The sequence below is a fragment of the Salvelinus alpinus genome, chromosome 18 (genome assembly GCF_045679555.1).
Source record: "Salvelinus alpinus chromosome 18, SLU_Salpinus.1, whole genome shotgun sequence".
In the NCBI taxonomy this organism is placed as follows: Eukaryota; Metazoa; Chordata; class Actinopteri; order Salmoniformes; family Salmonidae; genus Salvelinus; species Salvelinus alpinus.
This window is the reverse complement of record NC_092103.1, coordinates 16,876,237-16,903,154: the sequence shown is the minus strand read 5'-3', so window position 1 is coordinate 16,903,154 and position 26,918 is coordinate 16,876,237. Positions and strand designations below refer to the sequence as shown.

General features: G+C 42.6%; 1 protein-coding gene and 1 long non-coding RNA gene across 5 annotated transcripts in view; one reads left to right on the top strand and one right to left on the bottom strand.

The window, feature by feature from the left end:
* Nucleotides 1-254: 254 nt before the first annotated feature.
* Nucleotides 255-26,918, bottom strand: part of gnaz (guanine nucleotide binding protein (G protein), alpha z polypeptide) — a 40,346-nt gene continuing 13,682 nt past the window's right edge. The window contains exons 1-4 of one of the 4 annotated variants that reach the window (XM_071350450.1): nt 15,869-16,199; nt 15,424-15,657; nt 14,217-15,040; nt 255-3,245 (exon numbers count right to left, since the gene is read on the bottom strand). In XM_071350450.1, coding sequence (XP_071206551.1) covers nt 2,901-3,245; nt 14,217-14,939 — 1,068 coding nt within the window. In that variant the 5' untranslated portion in view covers nt 14,940-15,040; nt 15,424-15,657; nt 15,869-16,199 and the 3' untranslated portion in view covers nt 255-2,900. Of the gene's footprint in view, nt 3,246-14,216; nt 15,658-15,868; nt 16,200-26,918 lie in introns of those variants that run through there. The other 3 variants (XM_071350447.1, XM_071350448.1, XM_071350446.1) reach the window with 3 other exon arrangements.
* Nucleotides 12,623-26,146, top strand: LOC139543913 (uncharacterized). The gene is made up of 2 exons (XR_011668769.1): nt 12,623-13,022; nt 25,317-26,146. It is a non-coding gene; the product is annotated as an uncharacterized lncRNA (long non-coding RNA).

Sequence of the window (26,918 nt, the reverse complement as noted above, 5' to 3'; positions counted from 1 at the left end):
CATTCTATTGTCGTCCGACACCAAACTTATGAACGTTATGAAAAAGTATAAGCAGCCAGGTGCTCCAGATAGCATACTTTCTCTATTTTAACACCAATAAACCCATCTGTTTTAAAAATGAATTTGGTAAATGTCAACCAATCAGCAAGCCAGGCAACTAAAAGCAATTTTTAAACAATGTTTTGGTTCGTTAAATACTAGTTAGCTAGCTGGCTAGCCAGTTCAAATAATGACCAGGGGTAGCTGACAATGTCTTAACTTTAGCATCTTTTTATTCATTATTACAAGAAAGTAAACCCAACAACATTATTATTTGCAAGGTAATGGCGAGCTTACAGAAAATCTCTTACTGCCACAGTGTGACGAAATAAAAGTAGCTCATTCTATCTGATAATTTTAGAACTGTGGCAGTCCGGTAACCACGACAATGGACGTTGCGACAGTCGCAGAGACTTTTTTCATGTCTGTGCGGCAAGGAAGCTGACAGTCACAGCGACAATCTACAGACATTCCACCGGAGTATAAATTAAACTTTGTTTTGACCAGCGACACTTGTCTACAGACGTGTCGTTAAACTGGCCATTCATAATAACAATGACAAGTTTGATGTCGGACGACAATGGAATGTTCAGGATGTCGCTACGACAATTGTCTACAGACATGTCGATAGACAGACTGTAAACCAACCATAAGAAGCAGGCGCTGTGGATGGCCAAACAATGACCCGTGGAAACATTAGCAGTAGGAAGGGGGTCAATCAGGGTTTGTGCTCTGAGTTGAATTTGTGGCTATCCCAACCGCCTCTGCCACCCTGTCAAATCTCTGCTGCAACAATTTATCACTTAAATCAATTTACTCGTAATTTAATTGCCTACTCTAATTGTGTGTTAGTTATTTGTCCCTCCCCACCATGTAGCATGGTGGTTCAGATAAGAACAAGCTCTTTTAATGGTGATTTAGGAGAGAGAGAGAGAGAGAGATGGCTTAGGAACCGGATGTCCTACTCAAAATTTCGAAAATATATATTTTTGTTGGTGGGTGTGGTGTTAGATTAGAATTAAAGGCATAAGAGACAGCAAAACATAATACCAGTGCTTCATCCGCATGGTGTAGAGCCTGTTCTCATAAAGATCTGAAACATAGTAGTGTGTACTGTATTTCCCTGTCTACTCCCATCCTACCCATGACCACCACCCAAAAACACATTCTCTGCACAACCAGAATTTGCATAATTCATTTTATTTATTATTATTTTTATTGTTTGGCTAAATTGGTTGTTTTTTGTTGAAGTGAACATCCTGTCAAGCCTGAAGCCCTTAGCTGAGTTGTTTCCTCTGCTGAAAAGGTGAGGGTTGGAGGAGAGAAGTAGAGCAGGGCTTTCTCTCTCTCTTTCACATTATCTCTCTCTTTCACATTCTCTCTCTCTCACACATTCTCTCTCTCTCACATTCTCTCTCACTTACAGTATTCCAACTCAACCTTTTATTTATTGTTTTAACAGAGTGAACCTTACAGTATATTTACACATCATACCCACTGTATAACAATTACCATGTAGATAGCGCAAGGAGGATTAAACTGAAGCGTTTGTTTTTTCGCATTCATATTTTTTGCAGTCTTCAAACTTTTTTCCCTTTAACCCTCCCCGACCCACTCTATCATCTCATGCTGGGTTTGTAATGAGCTTGTCATTGGCGTCATCATCGTCACCATCTTCATCATTGTCATCATCATCATCATCTCATCTCTAGTTATAGTACTCTTTTCAATAAATTCCTCTTAGACAACAGCTGTACAATCGTACACAGTGTTTGACTTGTATATATATTTTAGGGAATATATTAGTTAAACCTAAAATAACAGAAAACAAATCCAAAATAAAAAATGATCAATATCCCAATTAACAAAATCATGCATGTTTTAATGTTTCTGTCAATAAAACCAACATTATTGATGGGATCTGTTTTTATTTACACTAAAATTGGCACTGTTTTTGATGTCTTTGTTGCTGGAAACTGGAATGATCTTAGAGAACACCATCCACTCTATGGAGTGTAACACTCTCCTGGTAGGTCAGAGACCTGCTCTAAGGGGCAGGTTTGACAAACATTTTTTTTTAAACAAAAAAAAATGAAAATATAATGAAGAGGGACAAACAGATAACCTTAAAGAGCCATTTAGCCCTCAATAAATGAGATACAGTGTGTGTAGAAAATACCCTTTACTTCAGCTTTCAACTGTGGCAGTTTTCTCCTTTGGATAGAAACCCTGTGACATAAGTCATGTCCTCCAACTATTTTCCCAGGACACCTGTGACTCACCATCTCCCTATACCTTGCCAGGTAAACCCGCTGTCCAGCTTTTTAGGGGAAAATCCACAGGAATTTATTGATTTTCGCAAAGCATCATTAATTGACTGAGGCAAATAAAACAACCTAAAATGACAAACGTAACTCTGAAACTGCCAGTCAAGAACTCCTGCTCAATACCAGGTTTGGCAGAGTAGGGGTAGCTGTCTTCAGTTTCCATTGTTTTCACGCCAAACAAGTGCTTGACAGTTGATCCCAAGTCCTTGTGTGTGAGCAAACATAAGCATGTGTGTGTGTGTGTGTGTGTGTGTGTCTCTACATACTCATATATTCAGTGCAAACACATTTATGCTGACCTTGGGTAAATCCCATCTTGACCTTTGACCCTCAACTCTAATATTTCAAGCAGATCAGTTGATCCTATAGCCGTCCCTGACAATCCCAACCCCCTCGCTCCACCTTGCAGGTTCTCTCTTTCCTACACTTCCTCAAAGAGACTGACAGACAGGCTTTGTGTGTAATGGGCCTGGTAGCGAATAGGTCTACTGCTGCCATGCAGCCCTCTCTCCCCTCCCCACCCTATCCCCAGTCCTAGCACAGCCCAATGTACTTGAGATTGTTCTGGATGATCACGTCCGTGACGGCGTCGAACACAAACTGGATGTTGCTGGTGTCTGTGGCGCAGGTGAAGTGCGAGTAAATCTCCTTGGTCTCCTTGTTGCGGTTGAGGTCCTCGAACTGCCGCTGCACGTAGACTGCCGCTTCCTCGTAGGTGTTCTGACCTCTGTAGTCGGCGAAGCACACAGTCAGAGGGATGCGCTTGATCTTCTCGGCCAACAGGTCCTTCTTGTTGAGGAAGAGGATGAGTGAGGTGTTGGTGAACCAGTTGTTGTTGCAGATGGAGTCAAACAGACGCAGGCTCTCTGCCATACGACTCTGTAGAGAGAAGGGATGGAAAGGGAGAGAGAAGAGGCAATCATGAGAAAATTGTTGTTCCCTCACGTGTGACACAGCCTATTGACATGTAAGAGAAAGAGGCTGATGTTGGGCCAAAGCTGAAGATGGTTATAAATTAGTCATTTTTAGTGATTGTGAATATGATTTGTTGTAACTGCTAAATCTTCCAAAAAGTCATTGAAAATGAGAACACGATTTGACCCTGTAGTGTAGATTTAAAATATTTGTGGCAGTTGTTCAGATCTCCACTCGAGCAGCCAAAGGTGTGGTTTATATGTTGTGTAAACATGGACTGGAGACTTGGTCAAAGACCTGCACTTGAACTCTCATCCTGGAAAAAAACAGAGCAGGTCTTCTCTCTCACTTCAAGCTTAGCATGAGTAAAGAACTGTTACTGCCCACATGATGAGCACTAAATGAGTTACTGGAACTGTGCACAGTTAAAAAACACATCAAAGTCTTGTTTTTGAGGTCAGATGATGTACAGATGTACAGATAGCCTTGCCCTCTCTGACGTAAGACAAATGGGTGAAATGAGTATGAAATGTATTTCAAATCAACGGTATTACGTTTCAGGGAATTTTCATGGTATTTTACACTGAACATAACCATGAACAGGAACAATCCTCAGTGTGGACAGATGGACTAAGCGACAGAATAAACTTGATAGGTTGAGTACATCTCTTAAGCCCATCCCAGGCATGACATATTTACTCTACCTTTGAGCTTTAGCCATGGGAGCAAAAGCATAGCCTGCCTTACATTGGCTTTGCCCAAAGCACAACTTCTCTGTCTGTTTTCTTTCTATGATTGCAAGATTCTGTTTTTGGAGGCATATTAAATTAAGCAATATACAATCTTGTGGTTCTTAGTGTTCTGCTACCAGACCAAGACCCATTTGTTTGTGCTGCCTCGGAGATGTCAGCTGTGTATTATCCAAACCCCTAGGATACATTTTATTTTCCTCCTAGGATGCTTTCCAAATTCATGAATGGGAGCCAGTTCTGTTAAAATGTGTAGCCATGAGGGCCACAGTCATAACTGTCAAGATCACATGCTCCCAAAAATGCAATTTGTTGCGAAGGTTTGTGTTTCAAACCTCTAAAACACATGAAATACAAATTGCAAAACCAAAGAGGACTGTAGCCCTTTACACTTGTACCCATATACGTGTTGAAAATGGCAGATGTGGGCGCTGATAATTGCCTAAATTGGAATGCAGTGGCTGTACAGTAAAATGCTATAAATCACGTCAGAGCTCGGGCTCTGCGCTTCACAGCGCTGTAGGATTTTGACTGACAGCCGTTCTGAACATGAGCACCACACGAGACAAGTTGCCCCATCACTCCTGCTAATTGAGCAACTTTTGAACATTTTTGTCATCTGAGTGAGGGAAATGCTGTAAATTATTGAGACGTTAAGGAATATAATAAATACTGCTTTGATGTCATACATACATACAGGCTAGTCTCAGATTAGACATAAACAAATATCCGGGACACTAAAATTAGTATGATATGTTATGTTTGGTATGGCTACATAAGACAGAATTTAACTTAAGGAGAAAAACACGAACGTCTAACAACCCAAAGGTTGCGTGTTCCATTCTCATTACAGACAGCTTCAGCATTTTAGCTCATTTGTAACCTTACAACTACTTACTACTTTTTAGCTACCTTAAACTACTTAGCATGTTAGCTAACCCTTCCCTTCAACCTAACTCCTAAACTCAACTCTAACCTTACCCCCAACCCTAACCCCTAGCCTAGCTAACGTTAGCGTTAGCCACCTAGCTAACGTTAGTGTTAGCCATCTAGCTAACTTTAGCCACAATAATTTGGAATTCATAGCATATCATTTGCGTATTGTAAATTCGTAAATACTGTACGAGTTGCAATTCGTAACATACTCTATCATACGAATTGGAATTTGTAACATATCATACCAAATGGATGATGCACATCCACAAATTTAATACATACCATACCAAACGTAACATATCATACCAATTTGAGTGTGCTGGATTTTCGTTTACTATGTTATGTCTACCCCTGAGTCCAGATCGCAGTCATACAAGCAAGCCAAACAGCCATGAGTCCAAATGTGCACTTGACATTTCCATATCATGAAACTAATGTCATATACAGTGTCAATGTTTATGATCACTTTGTTTGATATACAGTTACAACATGACATGGTGTCATAGCCTGGGTTGTTCTGAACACAATGAGCCTATGTTTGTCTGTTTTGAAGAAAATTTGTCTCGGAACGTACGCCTGAATGCACTCATGACTCCTTTCTATGCGCATCACAATTACGTTCTGTTTCTCTGAATTGCCTTGTGAAAGCCTAACACTGTAAGATCGTATTTTAGAATTTATCTCGTCATGTTGGCAGTAGAACAAGCTTTCAAATTATGCTCACCTGACCCAGATTGATAATTAATATTGGGCCGTTTTTGGATTGTGTAAACAACAACAGTAATTGTGTGATGACGGGGATGCAGATCTGTGTTCCAAACAAAACAACTACAAGTGTGCTTGCTCTAGTTCCTCAATGGCACAGCTAGGAGAGCTCAAAAAAGCACCTTATAGTTGAAGACTCTTCTTTGAGTCATACAAGTGCATTGAAATAACTCAGGAACTGTGCACACTTTGGAGAGGAGTGTGGCCACTTGGAGACCTCAGTTAGTCCTCTCACTCAAACCCATGTCATTTTTATGAAGTTTTATGAAGGTGGTTAACACGGTCAAGACCTTTCCTTCCTCTGGAGGCCGCCAAACTATATATGCATGCTATGATCCTCTCACATCTGAGATGTTGCCTCACATGCTGGTCACAAGCAGGAGTTACTATCCTGAAACCAATTGAATCACTTTACAAACAAACACTTAAGATGTTTGATAACAAACCAAACAGTTACCACCATTGTCATATCATTTACAAACATAATTTATTTAGTCTAGATAGCTTTAAGCAGAATGTAGATGCAAGCCTTGTCTTTAAGATCCTGCATGGTCTTGCCCCTCCACCCCTATGCCGGCATATCATGCTCAATGAAAGCACCTCCAGGATAACAAGGGCAGTAACTAGAGGAGATTGCGTTGTCCCTTTTCGACACAGTAAAACCGGTCAATCGGCCTTCTCTGTTAGAGCTACAATATACTGGAATGCAACGCCCATGGACTTGAGAAGCTGCACTGATTATTGTACTTTTACATTTAAATTGAAAACATGGCTAAAATCTATCCAAACCTGTACACATTCAGTCTTGTGTCAGGTCAACTGTTGTGTCCTCACCTTTGGTCTAATCATTTCCCCATAATCTACAAACTGTTCCCTTTCAATTGCTACCATGGTTATGCATATGTTTTCATATTTCTTCTGTAAGAAACATTTCAATTTAGCCCTATGCATATACAGTAGTATACAGTAGTATTCCCATGCGTGTAAAGAGTTAACAGCTCCCTAAATCACTGGCATACTGAAATATATATTCACATATTACTGGGGAGAGGAGTTGTTATATATCAAAGAAGAACAAGGAAACAGTTGTTGGTCATGCAGTGAATCATAGTTTGAGCACAAGGGAGTGCTGGGCAGTTGGTGAAGCCAAATGTGAAAAGAACAGTCTGACTGACATCAGTACAGATGCAGCAAGTAGAGCTCTGTCATGCATGAGGCTTTTCCCAAGATGTACAATATCTATGAGATTAACAAAAATCTGTGGCCTGATAGATTTCATATCCCATTAAAAGTCCCCGGTACTAAAATGACTAACACTAGACATACTGCAAGTGTGTGTGTGTGTGTGTGTGTGTGTGTGTGTGTGTGTGTGTGTGTGTGTGTGTGTGTGTGTGTGTGTGTGTGTGTGTGTGTGTGTGTGTGTGTGTGTGTGTGTGTGTAAGAGAAAGAGATATGGGAGGCTGCAGGCATGTGGTGTGAATCCAGTAGCTTGTGACTGAGTGAGGAGTTCAGTTTGAAGACTGGGCGGCTGTTTAAAAGGTTACACAAAACATCATGGTGCTCTGAGCACATCACAAGATATGCTCAGAGAGAGAGAGAAAGAGAGAGCGATAGAAGGAGAGAGAGCGATAGGTGGGCAAGTGCAATTAAACATAGTTTAACAACAAGAGGGTTGTAGCGTATAAAGTCTCTTGTCTCATTTACTTGAACTATAAACCATCCACACTTATTTGTTGTTGCATACAATATGTAGTGTTTTGCAATGTTAAACAAGGGACTAGGCAAATGAACTCATTTGTATACTGTAAATTCTATGTTCTATATAAGTTCTATGAACCAATCATCTGAACATACAGACTTGTTATGAATCCGGTGCTGTGGCGCGAGACGCAAGCCTCTTTTCTCTGGCATAAGTAGGCATCCTTAGGGACTGAGCTTAGGACCCTAAGCAGTGTACACTAAATAAGGTCAGAGCCAGAGGCTCCCCCTCCATTTGTTCTCATGGTGTCTACACCAGAACCCTGCTGCGTGGAGAGGAAGGCAGCAGCACACCCACTGTGCTTTGGGACTCTCTACCCTCCTTACCTGTTCACTCCGTCATCGTTAGAGTTACAGAGGGAGAGAGGAGGGAAGAGGGGAAAGCAGAGTAGATACTAGGGTAGCAGCACACAGCAGGACGCTTCCCCTCCCCTAGACCCTGAACACACCATCCCTCCCCGTGGCCTATAGGCAGAGCCCCCCCCCCCCCCTCTCCCTGAGCACACACAGGCCTTAATTAAGATGAAGTATTAATGAGGAGGTTAATGCTTTGTTTCAAGTAAATACAAATCTCTGGAGTGAGTGAGGAGCCACCCCTACATAATTCAATTAAGGTTCGATTCGATTGGCACTACCTTATATACTGAAGAAACATATAAACTCAACATGCAACAATTTCAATGATTTTACTGAGTTACAGTACATATAAGGAAATCAATCAATTGAAATAAATTCATTAGGCCCTAATCTAAGGATTCCCTAAAAACTTGAGACATCTGTGGCATTGTGTTGTGTGACAAAACTGCACTTTTTAGAGTGGCCTTTTATTGTTCCCAGCACAAGGTGCACCTGTGTAAGGATCATGCCGTTTAATCAACTTCTTGATATGTCACACCTATCAGGTGGATGGATTATCTTGTCAAATGAGAAATGCTCAAAAACGGGGATGTAAACAATTTGAGAGAAATATGCTTTTTGTGCGTATGGAAACTGTCTGGGATCTTTTATTTCAGCTCATGGAACATAGGACCAACACTTTACATGTTGAGTTTATATTTCAAAAGTCTAAAGTCTGGACACACCTACTCATTCAAGGGTATTTCTTTATTTTTAAACTATTTTCTACATTGTAGAATAATAGTGAAGACATCAAAACTATGAAATAACACATATAGAATCATGTAGTAACCAAAAAAGTGTTAAACAAATCAAAATAGATTTTAGATTCTTCAAAGTAGCCACCCTTTATAAAGAAAAACCCTTGAATGAGTAGGTGTGTCCAAACATTTGACTGGTACTGTATATCCACTGTACATTAAGACATGGGACACAAATAATACAATTGCCTCAAGAATATCATACACAACGTTTTCCATTATTATTTTTCATTATAATTGCCAGAGCCTCAAAAAAAGGTATCTCTATACACACTACACTTTTATTAATCAAGGTAGTTTATCGCTCTTTCCCTGTTTTGTAATGCTACCTGAATATTTTGAGCTAGCATTACCTCACGTTTTTTCACCCGATGCTCTGTAGCTGTCTTTAGCGCTTGTTACTCCACCCCATCCCTCTCTCCTCTCTCTGTGTCTGTACGCTGTGCTGCTGCTCACTGCAGCCTCATTCAATCAAAAGCTCTGGGCTCTGCAAGATTCAATTAAATGTGCAGCCTATAAACAACATTTAATTCCAGGATAAATTCAATTCAAGAAGCTTCCATGATTAATTTGAATGGATTCAACATTTTACTGTGATTGATTTCCCCAATACACCCCCATACCATAACAATTGTGATTTACAATGTATACATTCCTCAAGGACTCTAAAGTGTCTATCATAGTCCAAAATGTGTATGCTTACACACACCAGTGTTCTAGAATATTGTACTGCTGGCTTTCAAACTTTTCGAATTCTCAGCGCAGCTCAAGCAATTTCTCCAACTGTCAACACATTCAAATTAATAGAGTACGCGTTCCAGAGTCGCGTTGGTTTACTGCAAGGTGCACATTCGATGGTGGTCTGAGTGCTATGTCACAATGGGACGCCGGACTGTCGCGTCTCAGTGTCTGTGGACTATGATTTATGCTTTACTCTCACGGCAGCCTGGTCTCATAGACTAGACTTAACATAGCAAATGTAAATTCAAGACACCCAAATTAGTATGATGTGTTGTTTGGTATGGTAACATAAGACATGTGGTTAGTTAAGGCAGTGGTTGGTCGGGGTGGATGGGTGGTCGTATAACGCAAATGTCTAGCAACCCAAATGTTGTGAGTTCAAATCTCATCACGGACAACTTTAGCATTTTTGCTAATTAGCAATTTTTCAACTACTTACTACTTTTTAGCTACTGTGCAACCACTTAATATGTTAGCTAACCCTTCCCTAACCCTAACTTTAACCCTTTAACCTAACTCCAAGACTTAACCCTAACCCCTTACCCCTAACACCTAGCTACAATTCATAACATACACTGCATGACCAAAAGTATGTGGACACCTGCTCGTTGCCACAAGAGCATTATTGAGATCTTAAATTCGGATCTTAAATTCTGTTTAAACACCTCATAGTTGGTGAGTGTTTCAGTAGCTAACCCAAGAATGGTCCTACTCTGTCATCCTATCTGCTGTGAAACCCAGTTTCCAATTAGACACAATTCCCCATTCATTAACATGAAATTGTATTAGCTTAACTTTTTCAATTATGACTTTCATATTAACAGCGTGAGAAAGTATGCTTACGCTCCTTAGGAGATTTTAGAAGTGTAGAAGTGTGGTCCTATTTTGGATCCTCTGGAGTCACTGGACACTTTAATTTAACACCTCTACTATGTCTATGGGGCTTAGAGTGCAATCACATGTCACTGTAGCAGCTCTGTGAAATGTATGTCCACTGTACACCACTCCAACCAGAAAGCCCTTGTACTTTGTTTTCTCCTCACATACACACAGTACACACTACCGCATACAAACATGTATTTGTTTACAGTACACACACGCACGCAGGCAGAACACACACATGTGGTTGCAGCGCACACACACCCTCCCTAAATCACAGCTCACTGTCAACAGCCCAGGATTATTAGGAGCATTTGACTGGTCTGTTACTAGGCAACTGAAGCCATGGCAACCAATTCATTATGAAGACAGGGATGGGACAGGAAAAATGCATCAGGGAATGGGTGGGTGGGGAAAGAATTGCAAGACTTTAATTTTTCCCCGCAAAGACAGCCATCCTCTCTAAAAACCCTGTGTAGCATGTCCTACCAGTGATCCAGTACTACACTCCATGTGATGGAATAAGAGAGAGCCGAGTCTCTTTTCCTAGTTCTTTAGTTACAGTACTCTTGATTCTGCACATTCATTTCCTGCTGGTTTCTCAGGTGGCGATGTCATTCAGCCTTCTATTCCATGTTAGTATATCATAATCTGAGGTCATCATGTGTTCCCCTAGCCTCCTGTATTTTTTACATTTAACATCAGCCAATTGCGAATGTTAAAACAGATGTGAAATATTGCAGTTTAAGGCCACCATTGCAACTGGGTCCATTTTGTTATAGAGCATGGTTGAATGATGACTGTGGTTAGTGAGTTATGGAGGTTGTACTATAGGGCCGTACGAGCTCCATTAATTAAGTAATTGTAGATCCAGAGCTTTTTCTCAGTGGAGAAACCTCAGCACTCTTCTCGCAGTTGTGCTACACTCTCTAGGAAGCTGTATCTTGCTCCTTTGTGTCCCTCTCTTTCCCTATCGCTCACCTAATCAGTCCGGGTTTCAAATACATGTGTATTTGATTATTTGTTATATAAAATAGCCTACTCTTTGGAAGTATTTTCAAATACCTGGATTAAATGAATGGGAGTGTATTTGAGCATTTTCAAATACATGCCAATACTTTCCAAGTACATTCCAATATTCAACTACTTTTAAAATAAAACATATCTGAATACTTAATTTAAAATGTCTGTGAAAGTAATTATCAGTCCCATTCTATTTGCCATGGTCTTTCAACCTCAACCCATCTCTTTTGATTAGTAACAGTCCCAAAACCTAAACCATAAAACATACACGTACACTGACAACAAAAAAATGGAATCAGTAAACTGCCTAGAGATAGTGTCAGGGCCTCAGGTGTCTCTTCTTGTCTCAGACAGTCCATCAAAGATACACACAAAAAAGAGTACCTAAAATATATTCATGTTTAAGACTAAATTATTCAGGCCCTCTCTGATCCCTCCCCTTTCTGTTGTCATGCATGAGAGTCGAGAGAGAGAGAGAGGAGAGAGAGAGAGCTCCATTTGAGACTGAGCGGCATCAAGTTGAGAGCTCATTGAGTAATCTAATTCAGAGGCTCACCACAGCCCCTTTCTCCATGTCTCCCTCCCTGCCTCTCTGATTCCTCTCTGACTCCCTGCCTCTCTGATTCCATCTCTGACTCCCTGCCTCTCTGATTCCTCTCTGACTCCCTGCCTCTCTGATTCCCTATCTGACTCCATGCCTCTCTGATTCCCTTTCTGACTCCATGCCTCTCTGATTCCCTTTCTGACTCCCTGCCTCTCTGATTCCCTCTCTGACTCCCTGCCTCTCTGATTCCTCTCTGACTCCCTCTCTGACTCCCTGCCTCTCTGATTCCCTCTCTGACTCCCTGCCTCTCTGATTCCCTCTCTGACTCCCTGCCTCTCTGATTCCTCTCTGACTCCCTCTCTGACTCCCTGCCTCTCTGATTCCCTCTCTGACTCCATGCCTCTCTGATTCCCTCTCTGAATCCCTGATTCCATCTCTGACTCCCTGCCTCTCTGCCTCTCTGATTCCCTCTCTGACTCCCTGCCTCTCTGTTTCCCTCTCTGACTCCCTGCCTCTCTGCCTGTCTCCCTGTCTTCAGATGCATTCTCATCTTCCTCTGAGGATATATGAGACACATTGAGACATAATACTACATTGAGTCAGACACTAATACTTCTAGAGCTGTTTTTGTCATTTCTAACATAGTATGTGCTTGAAGGCTTGAAATACACCAGAACTTAGTTTGCACCAGAACCAAATGTTTCTTTAAACAGAATACTTCATGACGCTGATTGGAGCACTAGGCCACTGTGTAGGCCACTGTGTAGGCCACTGTGTAGGCCACTGTGTAGGCCACTGTGTAGGCCTATTACATAGCATCTAATTAACAATGAAATAGTATTCATATTATTCATGGTCATCCCTCAAACCTTCATACCACTTTGGGTTGAAAAAGCCTCTTGCAATAATGCGGAAAGCTGTGGAAACTGTTCCAACAGACATTTCACTAATAAGGGCCCAAATCAGCCGTGCCTGCCAACCACACCCAGAGTTCAGAAATAAGCCTCATAGACAGACAAGGGGAGGAAAAGGGTGGGGCCTCTGATTTCCTCTAAACAATCCCCTTTTCTCCTTCTCCATTCCTCACTTCCTCTCCTTCTCTCTCTTCACCCCCCTCTCAGTCAATTGTTCCTGTACCTGTGACGTCCTACTGCTAAACAGTGCCATCGCAAGCTGCTAATTCTCACAGGTACACCCTCACACCTTACACTATGAACTCAATTAACACCTAACTGCATTATCCTCTCAAGAAGGTATTTATAACCCGCTAAAAAGGGCAGCCGGTAGCTTTGCGGTTAAGAGCGTTGGGCCAGTAACTGAAAGGACGCTGGTTTGAATCCCGGGGCAGAGTGGGTGAAAAATCTGCCCTTGATCAAGGCAATTGAGCCTGTGAGTCGCTCTGGATAAGATGACTAAAATGTAAACTAATTGATTTCATGTACTAAATCAGCGACTGCGTAATACATCTTGTCTTATTTATGTTATATGTGAATTATCAGGCCACAGGAAGGTAGAGTATACACTACCGGTCAAAAGTTTTAGAACATCTACTCATTCAAGGGTTTTTCTTTATTTTTACTATTTTCTACATTGTAGAATAATAGTGACGACATCAAAACTATGAAATAACACATGGAATTATGTAGTCACCAGAAAAGTGATTCTTGAAATAGCCACCCTTTGCCTTGATGACAGCTTTGCACACGCTTGTCATTCTCTCAACCAGCTTCACCTGGAATGCTTTTCCAACAGTCTTGAAGGAGTTACCACATATGCTGAGCGATTGTTGGCTGCTTTTCCTTCACTCTGTGGTCCGACTCATCCTTAGATGCAGAAGGTTGTAAAGAGCGGTATAGAGTAGTGTTGACGCAGCAGAGATAAAATCAGGCTCGTGCTCTTGCATGTGTAATCTGCTCCTAATGCTTCTCACAAAAGGTAGCCCTTTTTTGTGCAAATAAATACAACTAAAAATAAAGAAAAACTTTTAGCCCTCTATCTAGGAATACAGTCTTCCCTTTTCATGCTTTCACGGGGTAAAGCTATCATATCCACACAGAATGTCAGATATACAGTATATTCCTCTTTGAAGGGTTAGTTAGGGTTTGTTACTTGATCATTTACCTGTTTTTAACTCCAACATTCTGAGGACACATGCTAGAGGTCAACTTGGGCCCCTGCCATTTTAAGTCACATGTTGTCTATTAAACTCTGCAGAAATGAGTAGTGGCCCTAGATGTAATGCACCCTGAGAAGTGTGAAAAGGAGAACACCACAGTGCCATATCTAACAGCAGGCCCCAAGGGTGTGATGACAGAGTGTGGACAGGAACTGGCTGGTTGTGTAATGGCAAATGTTGCATGTGTTGCCCATTGGCTTCCCTTACCGTCTGGTTGTCCTCGTATAGCTTGAGGTCATAGCCGCTTAGCTCCACACAGAAAATGATGGCGGTCACGCCCTCGAAGCAATGAATCCACTTCTTCCTCTCCGAGCGCTGCCCCCCCACGTCCACCATCTTGAAGGTGAGCTCCTTGAAGGTGAACTTGTTCTCCACGATGCCCGTAGTCATGTCGCGGGAGCACAGGATGTCCTCCACGGTGGGGATGAACTCGTTGGAGGAGATGCGGTCCAGGTCGTTCAGATAGTAGGCAGTGTTATCCTCCAGGTGGTACTCGTTGGAGCGGCAGAAGCACTCCTGCACGCCTGAGTCGGCCCACAGGCGCTTCATGACTCCCTGCAGCTCCTCTGTGATCTCCCCTTTGCTCTCGGCCGGCCCGGTTAGGGCGAAGAGCTGCACGGCGTCATAGGCGCGGTCGGGGTTGTGGAAGTCGATCTTGAGCGTGGCCAGGGCACGGATGATGCGTGTGAGCGAGTCGATGGCGTTGTAAAGGATGAGGGGCTTGTACTCCTTGCAGGCATCCAGATTAAAGCCTCCGCTGTGGATGATCTTCATCTGCTTGACGATGGTGCTCTTGCCAGAGTTGCTGGTGCCCAGCAGAAGGAGCTTGATCTCACGCCGCTGCCGCTGGCTCTCCGAGCGCAGGTGGCGGTCGATCCGCCGGGAGCGCCGCGCCGCCTCCTTCTCCTCCGAACTCTGCCGGCAACCCATGGTCGTCTGCCACGCGGTGAACACCGAGGAAAACGTGGTGATCACAGAGGAGAACGTGCCGGGTGGCAAAAGCGGTGTGTCCGGGGTCAAACTAAAATAATCTGGAAGATCAAAAGGAACAGAGATAAGAGACTAACGAAGAGAGGGATGGATGTCAGAGCAGGAATAGGATTACGTTTGAATCTTCAAAGTTGCAGGGGCTTGATGGGAAGCAAGAGAGACACCTTCCAGTCAGAGCAAACAAAGAGAAACAAGAACCATAGAGCAGGAATGACTCAGGAATATTTCATTCTCCTCGTGATCTAGAGGCTGTGCGTTGGTCCTCTGTGGGTTCATCCCAGGATTTGGGACTGACGTTGGCACAGAGCTCTACCAGGACATGGTGGGATGCCCACACAGAGCCTGGAACTGGGGCTTGGGCTGGACTGCCTAATTCCACGGGTGCTGGGGGTCATATCAGGGGTCACCCCCTGAGGAAACTTACAGAGCAGGAATGGAGATGGAGGTGTTAGTGAAGACAGTGTTCGGGGATGATGTGTAGGTGCAGCAAATCCCCCTCGCTCTCCTCCCTCATGGCTCTCACGTCACCACTCCCTATCTTGGTGACAGCAGTCATCCAGGGCAGTCCTTCACGCCTTGTCTGCCTCCTCTCTGGGCTATATTCTGCTCCGTTTCCTCCTCGCAGTGGTGCGTCTCAGGAAACTGAAGGCCCCCGTTTCTGCCAACATAAGAGGGAGAGGAGAGACATGATCAATGAACACAGTCCTGATGAATCAGAGCATAGGAGCCCGAGAGGAAACCGAGAAGTGGAGCGGAGCTGCTTCATTTACGTCTCACAAAACACAAAACACACAAAATGCAGATACTAAAATACACACTCAAACAAACATGTAGAGAGAGACACACACAAGCAACACAAAATATCATACCCCCAAAACTGACAGTGTATTTCCACTGCAATGCATGTGGAGCACACAGCACTCGTTCTCTTGGTCAAAGCCCAGACCTGTATCTCGGATCCTCAGCTGTGTCGCCATACTGTCCCTCTCAGTGCTCACTTCCTCTTTACTGTTTCTTTCTAACAGGCGTTTCTCCTATCTATCTCCATCTGCAGCCCTGTGTTACCATAGACCTAGTCAGAGCTGAGTCATACACAAGAAAACACACACACACACATATACACACAAACACGCATCCACACACACACGCATCCACACACACTAAAGCAAACCCAAAAGATATCCAGGGTGTGAAACGGAAACACATGCAAGATGAATGAATCTCCCCCTAGCCGCTCTCCCCTCACTTCGCCCCTGGACTCTCCCGCTCTCCTGTCTACCTAAGGCTCTGCAAGCTGATGTCATGTGTGCTGTTTATTTACTATCACAGTGGAAAATAACTGCCTCAAGCCGACAGGTGCCTCTCACTCTTTCATTCCACTGCAAAGCCTGATCTCTGCCTCAACCTCCAATTTGTGATCCTGCAGGTGTATGGTTCAAAACAGTCCGGATTTTTTTTTTGCAGCTTTGGATATCAAGCAGAAAACAAACAGATTGCCTTACAAAAATACTGTCTACAAAAATGCTGAAAACATTTTGCACCATGTGGATTTTTCTGGATGATTAAAATGTTCTTACATCATATAATCACCGTGTGAATACACTGCATTTTATGTGCTGGAATACTGCAGGTAGTCTGGCCCAAAATGATTGGCACCCTTGATAAAGATGAGCAAAAAAATACTGTATCAAATAAATAATAACGACACTGAGTGAACAAAACACTAGGAACATTTGCTCTTTCCATGACATAGCCTGACCAGTTGAAAGCTATGATCCCTTATTGATGTCACTTATTAAATCCACTTCACTCAGTGTAGATGAAGGGGAGGAGACATGTTAAGTAAGGATTTTTAAGCCTTGAGACAATTGAGACATGGATTGTGTGTGTGTGCCATTCAGAGGGTGAATGGGAAAGACAAAAGATGTAAGTGCCTTTGAATGGGATATGGTTGTAGGTGCCAGGCACACCGGTTTGAGTGAGTCCAGGACTGCAATGCTGCTAGGTTTTTCACACTCAACAGTTTCCCGTGAGTATCAAGAATGGTCCACCACCCAAAGGCTATCCAGCCAATTTGACACAACTGTGGGAAGCATTGGAGTCAACATGGGCCAGCATCCCTGTGGAATGCTTTCAACACTTTGTAGAGTCCATGCCACGACGAATTGAGGCTGTTCCGAGGACAAAATGGGGTGCAACTTAATATTAGGAAACAGTTCCTAATGTTTTCCACAGTTGTGTCAAGTTGGCTGAATGTCCTTTGGATGATAGACCATTCTTGATACACACAGGAAACTGTTGAGCGTGAAAACCCAGCAGCGTTGCAGTTCTTGACACACATACCCCGCTTAAATATTTTGTCTTGCCCATTCACCCTCTGAATGGCACTCATATAAAATCCATGTCTCAATTGTCTCAAGGCTTTAAAATCCTTCTTTAACCGGTCTCCTCCCCTTCATCTACACTGATTAAAGTGACATCAATAAGGGATCAAGGCATTCTCAAAGATTCACCTAGTCAGTCTAGGTCATGGAAAGAGCAGGTGTTCCTAATGTTTTGTACACTCAGTGTATGCTCAGTATTTGTATTATTTATTTTATGCAGTCTTTTTTGCTAATCAGAACCAAGGGGTGCCAATCATTTTGGACCTGACTGTATATTACAGTGAATGGGCTGCATTATGAGCTCGGACTCTGGGACTGATAAATAGATGCACATTGTGACAGGACAGACCGTATGCTATTGGTTGTGTAACAAATGTGAAATCACGCTGTGGCCTAGTTTTGTTGGCCAGACTACCCTCTTCAGACCTGTCACACACAGAGAGAGAGACAGACAGACGGCGAGGGAGAGACTGAGAGGGAGAGACCGAGAGGGAGACAGAGAGAGCATTCCCCAAAGTTAGTGAGGTCCACTCTTGGAAAGACTAGGAGGACTGTCTGAAACAGCAGAAGCACCACACAACGCAAACAGGAAAGACAGTATTGTTCTTCTGTTTCAGGCACCTGATTGCCCAAGCTCTCAAAATGGCGGAGCCAGCCAAACCAGTTAGAAAGCTGCACATCACTGATTTTCAGAGGCCATAAAAGGAGTTATTACAACGAACGGCGCATGAGCTCATTTCAATGTGCAATTTCAGCGTTCTTCAGCATTGCCATACTGCCTCAGAGGTAATGCTTCTTTAGATAATTGCTGAGGAGGTGGTGGGATGTGTATTTCTTCATGATTACGCAACAATATCCCCACATTTACCGCAGGCTCTTGTGTATGATATTACCCATTTCCCTCTCTGAATGTACAGACTGTCGTACACTTAATGGTGGGTTTATTTGTTCAGTTAGATTAGATAGATTGACGGTTTAGGTATTAGTTGAATGGCGAACGAGCGTGGTATTTGTCTTTTGGTGTTAACATTACACTTTTGCAAGCATTTAAAGGCAAACATGCAACTGAGCTAAATGATCAAAGCTGAAATACACCAATGGGCAAATTATTTTGATCAGTTCAACTATCACTTTACTCCCTGTCGCTACATTTTGGCTTGTTTCGATTGTTCAGTTGACCAGTTAATTCTACATGTAGGCCACTGACTTGATGGCATGACAATGTATGCATTATGTTAGTGTGGAAGCACAAACACCAGGGGCAAGATAAGGCACGAGGTCGGTCGCCAGGCCTTCCACTCTGAACACGCAGAAAGTCAGGTATAATGGGCACAGTGGAGTGCCTCCTCTGCTTACGGAACTACAGAACTGCTTGCACTCTTTCTCGTAAGGCACGTGCTAAGTGAGAGGGGGGCATATGGGGTTAGTATCACTTCACAAATATTATTTCAGTCAACTACAATACCCCACCCTTTTTGTGTCCAAATGAAACCGTACCTTTTGAAACCGTATAACTGGATGCACTTTAAACCTGGTTACCCGGAGCACACTTCACCAGTTCACTGAATCAAGGACAGTAGTTGTGATGTGGAGAATAATGGAGTTGTGTGACGTAGTGAGGGCGTGTCCCTTTTAAGAGTACGCGAGAGGAGGGAGAGGGAGCGCAGAAGGTGCCGTGGAACGAGGCCAGGCCAGACTCATGTTTAATGGTGAGCACTGAGGTAATGTGATAGTCAGGGTGAGACCAGCTCCGTCACTCTCTCGCCTCTCGTTCACTACACGACACAAATGGCTTCCTCTCCCTGAGCGCACCTCCTATTTCTAATTCGACCGTGCCGCGAACAATTACAATATCTAATCATTATTAGAAATGAGCAGATGTACTACTGTCACGGTAGTGTAATGGGCTATTTCTGTCATGATAGTGGAAAGCACCAATTTGCCATCAGAAAAAGGTCAATCATATTAGTTTGGGAGGTGATGGTAATCCTCAGAGGGTTGGGTAATAGAAGATTCCTGGTTAACGGACAGAATGCATGCACAGGTCTTTATTACCTGCATGAACAATTAGTTAAAATGTACATTATGTGCAAATTGTGTAAAACCCACACATGCATGACATTGCATCAGCATGTGTAGGTGTTCAAATGGAAATCGAAAATGTTATGTATGATGTTCTTGAAGCAATTGTGTTATTTGTGTCCCATGTCCTAATGTACTGTGGATATACACTGAACAAAAATAAAAACACAGTGTGTGAAGTGTTGGTCCCATGTTTCATGAGCTGAAATAAAAGATCCCAAAAATGTTCCATATGCACAAATGTGTTTACATCCCTGTTAGTGAGCATTTCTCCTTTGCCAAGATAATCCACCTGACAGGTGTGGCATTTCAAGAAGCTGATTAAACAGCATGATCATTACACAGGTGTACCTTGTGCAGGGGAAAATAAAAGGCCACTCTAAAATGTGCAGTTTTGTCACACAACACAATGCCACAGATGTGTCAAGTTTTGAGGGAGCTTGCAATTGGCATGCTGACTGCAAGGATGTCCACCAGAGCTGTTGCCAGAGAATTTTATGTTAATTTCTCTACCATAAGCTGCCTCCAACGTTGTTTTAGAGAATTTGGTAGTACGTCCAGCTGGCCTCACAACCGCAGACCAGACCACGTGTATGGCGTTGTGTGGGCGAGCGGTTTGAACAACGTTGTGAACAGAGTGCCCCATGGTGGCGGTGGGCCTATGGTATGGGCAGGCATAAGCTACGGACAACGAACACAATTGCATTTTAACAATAGCAGTTTGAATGCACAGAGATACCGTGACGAGATCCCGAGGCCAATTGTGAGGCCCATGTTCTGTGACCAGCAGACGCATATCTGTATTCCCAGTCATGTGAAATCCATAGATTAGGACCTAATTTATTTATTTCAATTGGCTGATTTCCTGATATGAACTGTAACAAATTGTTGCATGTTGTGTTTATATTTTTGTTCAGTAACGTTATATGTTACCAGGACTATCCACACATCACCACTCTTTTTCACATGTAGTATGGACATTATCTTTTCCTTACAATTAATAAATAAAATAGGACTATGAAAGAGGTTGCAATGGTGTCAGTCTGCTAGCCTTCCTTTATTGTCACGGCTGTCGACAAAAGAGGACCAAGGTGCAGCCTGGTGAGCGTACATGTTCCTTTATTAAACAAGACGCCGAACAAAACCATAAACACTACAAACAAACCGTGAAGCTCAAAGGCTATGTGCCCTAAACAAAGTCAACTTCCCACAAACACAGGTGGAAAAAAGAGCTACCTAAGTATGGTTCTCAATCAGAGACAACGATAGACAGCTGTCCCTGATTGAGAACCATACCCGGCCAAAACATAGAAATAGAAAATCATAGAAACACAAAACATAGAATGCCCACCCCAACTCACGCCCTGACCAAACCAAAATAGAGACATAAAAAGGATCTCTAAGGTCAGGGCGTGACATTTATCCAATGGGCTGGGCTGAATTAAATAGAATTAATCGAGAGGCACATACAGATTGTAGAGCGAGACAATGAAAGCCAAGCCAGACAATTTAAGAATTGAGGAACAGGCAGGTGCTGTTTTGTGCTAGTGTCATGTTTAGTGATGATAGAGTTGCTAGACAGAGAAGTAATGTTGTTCTCAGGTCATTATGTTTTCAGAGCGGAGTGTGTGATGAGTATGGTTTTTGTTAACTACCAATGGTTTAAAAATGAGGTGAACAGGTGTGTGTTCATGTTTTGTATTTGAAGAGGGATCATGTTAGGTGTTCAAAGTAGAGCAAACATACTGTACTGTCCATTGTCCAAAGGTTTCTGACAACAGCCAGCTTGACATGTGTTGAAATAAACATAAGTAATCAAGTAGAAATACAGGTGTACAGGAGTATGATTTTCAAATTCAAAAATACACCTGAAGAGGTGTGTTGTTTTAGATATGATAAACTCTGCATACTAGTTGTTCCGAGAGTATGCAGCAGCTCCCCCAGGCCGAGGGTTACCATGCCTACCTTGTATGCCACTGCTCCATCTCTCCTGCCACTGAACAGGCCTGGCTCTGGCAATAAATAGATTATGTAAGTCCTGACAAAAAGCACAATGGCATCTCTGTCTTATTGATGAATACTATTGTTACGTAAAGCATCTCACCAGCAGTTGCATTGTGTGATATGCCCCAGTCCCTCTTCACTCATGTCTACACACATGCATGCCCCCCTCCTCACACGCGCATACCACATGAACACACATGAACACCCCAGGCCTCTTCCCAACAATCACAGTCACTGGTTACTTTACATCACGCTGAGGTTACTTCCCCCCCTCTCCCTCTCTTTCCTCTCCCTCCTCTCTGTCTCTTTTTCTCTCACACTCTCTCTTTCTCACCCCCTTTCTCTCTCCCATCTATCTCTCTCTGCCAACGGTCCTCCGTGAACCTCACAGACAGTAAACTGTGAAATAGGGATCGTTTTGCACAACGCTTATGGTTCTAATGTTCCATTTACCCATTGGTCCATGGCAGTGCAGGGACAGGGACAGTGGTTTTGGGAGAGAGGGAGGGTAGAGGGTTTACTACCTGCTGGAGGCTGGGGTTCCTGTGGTAGCAGAGCAGCCTGGCAGACTGAGGGTACTGAGGACACCAGACTAAATAGTCAGTCAGTAACCGTTGCCCTCCCTGACCTGGCTCCCCCAGTAGACATGAAGACGGTTGAGCTGTGTGACACATTAGCCTATAGTGTTTTCAACCAGTGAAGGCTGCTGAGGGGAGGACAGTTCATAATATTGGGTGGATTGGAGTCTATGGAATGGTATCAAACACATCAACGATGTGGTTTCCATATGGAGCAACAGCAGCAGCCTCCACTGTTTTCAACCAACAAACTGATTGTTAACGAACAATAATGACCAACTTCCTGGCATTGACAACTTCAATGGAAAGCTACTGAGGATTGTAGCTGACTCTATAGCCACTCTTATATATGTCATATCTTTTATCTGAGCCTAGAAGAACGTGTTTGTCCTCAGGCCTGGAGGAAAGCCAAAGTAATTCCGCTACCCAAGAGTGGTAAAGCGGCCTTTACTCTTTCTAATAGCAGACCTATAAGCTTGCTACCAGCACTTAGCAAACTATAGGAAAGAATTGTTTGGCCAAATACAATACTATTTCTCTGTAAACAAATTAACAGACTTTCAGCATGCTTATAGAGAAGGGCACTCAAAATGTATTGTACTGACACAAATGACTGATGATTGGTTGAAAGAAATTGATAATAAGAAATTTGTGGGAGCTGTACTGTTAGATTTCAGTGCAGCCTTTGATATTATTGACCATAACCTGTTGTTGAAAAAACTTGTGTTATGGCTTTTCGACCTCTGCCATATCGTGGATTCAGAGCTATCTATCAAATAGAACTCAAAGGGTTTTCTTAAATAGAAGCTTCTCTAATGTCAAACATGTAAAGTGTGGTGTACTGCAGGGCAGCTCTCTAGGCCCTCTATTCTTTTCTATTTTTACCATTGACCTGCTACTGGCATTAAACAAAGCACGTGTGTCCGTGTATGCTGATGTACACATCAGCAACCACAACTAATGAAATCACTGAAACCCTTAACAAAGAGTTGCAGTCTGTTTTGGAATGGATGGCCAGTAGTAAACTGTTCCTGAACATCTCCAAAACTTAGAGCATTGTATTTGGTACAAATCATTCCCTAAGTTCAAGACCTCAGCTGAATCTGGTAATGAATGGTATGGCTGTTGAACAAGTTGAGTAGACTAAATTACTTGGCATTACCTTAGATTATAAACTGTCATGGTCAAAACATATAGATGAAGGAAAAGGAAACCGCACACTGCTCTTGATAGTATCACCGATATTTAATAAGCTTACGTATCGGCCTTCTTCAGAGCTTTTTTTTTTTTTTTTAAAGCTCTGACGAAGGCCGATACGTAAGCTTATTAAATATCGGTGATACTATCAAGAGCAGTGTGCGGTTTCCTTTTCCTTCATCTTGTTCAATTGATGCCATGCACCTGCAAATAAGATTGCTCAGATGTGCGAGTGCCTTTTTGAATTTGCAAAACATATAGATGCAATGGTTGTAAAGATGGGGAGAGGTCTATCCGTAATAAAGAGATGCTCTGCTTTTTTGACACCACACTCCACAAAGCAAGTCCTGCAGGCTCTAGTTTTGTCTTATCTTGATTATTGTCCAGTCGTGTGGTCAAGTGCCGCAAGGAAAGACCTAGTTAAGCTGCAGCTCGCCCAAAACAGAGCGGCACGGCTTGCTCTTCATTGTAATCAGAGGGTTGATATAAATACTATGCATGCCAGTCTCTCTTGGCTAAGAGTTGAGGAGAGACTGACTGCATCACTTCTTCTTTTTATAAGAAACATTAATGTGTTGAAAATCCCAAATTGTTTGCATAGTCAACTTACACACAGCTCTGACACACACACTTACCCCACCAGACATGCCAGAAGGGGTCTTTTCACAGTCCCCAAAAAACAGATAAAGCAACACCTCACGGCACAACGTCTCTCCCCTATTTGACCTAGATAGTTTGTGTGTATGTATTGATATGTAGGCTACATGTGCCTTTTAAAAAACATGTTTTATGTAGTTCTGTCCTTGAGCTGTTGTTGTCTATTAATGTTCTGTAGTATGCCATGTTTCATATTTTGTGTGGATCCCAGGAAGAGTAACTGCTGCTTTTACAACAGCTAATGGGGATCCTAATAAAATACCAAAATACCGTAATAAGAAAAGCAGCGCAACCTAAATAGGTTGTGAGTAGGCTTGGCTTGGTGAACGACATTACGGGAACAGAAAGTTGAGAGTGAGAAGAGCTGACCTGATGGGACTCGTGATCATTTAGACAGATAAATGTTGGTGTGTGTGAGGCTGTCCAAACTGCCTTTACCTGGCTTTGACGTTTATACAGCGGCATGTGAATCAATGACTGCCCTGGTGCAAAAAAAAGAAAAAAAAAGGAATAAAAATGTATGCACTCTACTGTAAGTCGCTCTGGATAAGAGCGTCTGCTCTTGGCCGGTAGGGATATCCTTGTCTCAGTATGTAAAAATTTAATAAAATGTATGCACTCTACTGTAAGTCGCTCTGGATAAGAGCGTCTGCTAAATGACTAAAATGTAAAATGTAAATGTGCAGTTGTACTTAGAAATGAGATCCAAGCAGCTTAGCATGTCCTTTAATCTATTCTTTGTCGTCATCGTCAAACTAAAAGTAGGATGCCAATCAGATTGTTTTCATATTGAATAAAGTGATTGAATTAGACCACTGTAAAATAAATAAATGTTGAGAGTCAAAAATCATATCTTTTTTCTCTTAGGCGACCAAGAAATTCAAGGACCTGTGTTAGAGTGAACTAAATCTGTATCTAATATTCCTGTGAATTCTAGCTGGTTAGATGGGAGAGAGCTGAGTGACAAATGTACACATTTTCTCAACGTTTAAACAGAATTATTTTATCGTTTAATCGTTAATTACATGTGAATTGACAATTCAGATATAGTCATGCATATGACCACTAGGGGGCGATGCAGTTCAAATCTACCGCAGTCCTGGCTGCCTACCAGATGGCGCTCACCTTACTGCTGTCCCCCTCCCACTCAGCAACGATAGTAGTTAATGCCGTTTTTACGTTCTCTTCTGTGTGCCTCTCCTCCATGTTCTAAGTGGTCAGTCAGTTCATGGTACCCCTCCTGTCTCAGCCTCCAGTAATTATGCTGCAATAGTTTATGTGTCGGGGGGCTAGAGTCAGTCTGTTATATCTGGAGTATTTCCCCTGTCTTATCCGGTGTCCTGTGTGAATTTAAGTATGCTTCCTCTAATTCTCTCTCTCTTTCTTTCGCTCTCTCTTTCTTTCTCTTCTCTCAGTGGACCTGAGCCTAAGGACCATGCCTCAGGACTACCTGGCCTGATGACTCCTTGCTGTCCCCAGTCCACCTGGTCGTGCTGCTGCTCCAGTTTCAACACAACATCTGCCTGTGGCTATGGAACCCTGACCTGTTCACCGGATGTGCGCTACCTTATCGCAGACCTGCTGTTTTCAACTCTCTGTCTCTACCACACCTGCTGTCTCTAACTCTGAATGATCGGCTATGAAAAGCCAACTGACGTTTACTCCTGATGTGCTGACCTGTTGCACCCTCTACAACCACTGTGATTATTATTATTTGACCTTGCAGGTCATCTATGAACGTTTGAACATCTTGGCCATGTACTGTTATAATCTCCACCCGGCACAGCCAGAAGAGGACTTCTCCATCCGGGCCGTCACAGTTTTTTTCGACATAGCATCTTGCAGTCTGGTTCTAGATATGCCATCAGGACATTGAAGCCGACATCCTCTACCAATGACAATGGCTGCATTTGAACTGCAATCATTTCTGTAATCAGCACTGTGATTTTCTCACTCACACATTTTTTGTGTGAAAAGCCTGTCTAATGTCTGTTGTTGGGGGCCTGTGCTGCTGCCAGCAACGGTTTGGGTCTCACAGTACCTCCCTGCACTCTGATTTACATTTTGTGTAAAACCCCACCAAAAAACAAAATGTTCTAGATGTTAACGATCCCAATTTAATTTAAATGTTTAACACCTCTAAAGGACACAGAGATGATGGCTTGCCAGCCTTGTGACCAACCAACTGACCAATGAAACCATTGTTAACAAACTAGTAATACAATAAAAAATGTAAATCAAGACATTTCCCATGAGACGGATCTGGGCCTTCATTTTAGCCAACACAGGCCTTTTGTTCCGATAAATCAGTTGTGAACAATGGGATGAGGCCATGCAATACTACTGAGGCACATACAGTATATGTTGTTCAATTACTTTGAAAAAGCAGGGCTCTGGAATTTTCTGGTCTATAGAGCATTTCTTTTTTGGTTTGAAAACACAAGTTTTCTATCTTTCTCGCAACAAGCTAGGGATTCTGAGGCGCACTGTGACGTCTGACTGATTGAGACAGTACACATGACTTAAATCAGCCAGTTAATTGTTCCTGATAACTCCAGCTCAGAGCAAAGCACTCTGGGACAGGGAGGCAAAGGAAGATACATATAGAGTTTAGAGAAAGACAGAAGGGTTGATACATTTTGTTGTAAGGGAAAATCAAGTCTGAAATTTCAAAGTGAAAATTCCAAACTTCAGAAGCTTTTTAAAACCTCAAATACACTACAAGTTTTACATTTCCATGAACTCCAATGTTTGTAATCAAGGTAAATATAAACAAACACTATATAGCCTCAAAACATGGTTCAATCGTGGATGGTCAGTCCTTGCATCCATAGCTGTCTATGAATTTGAAAGTGATTACATTTCTCCAGCCCCATCCCTCAGCTTGTTACCGAAACAGGGGTGGGAAAAATGCTTTGTTATTGTGTCTGTAATATTTGTTCTACTTACCCAGAGTCAGATGAACTTGTGGATACCATTTGTATGTCTCTGTGTGCAGAATGAAGCAAGTTATAGTA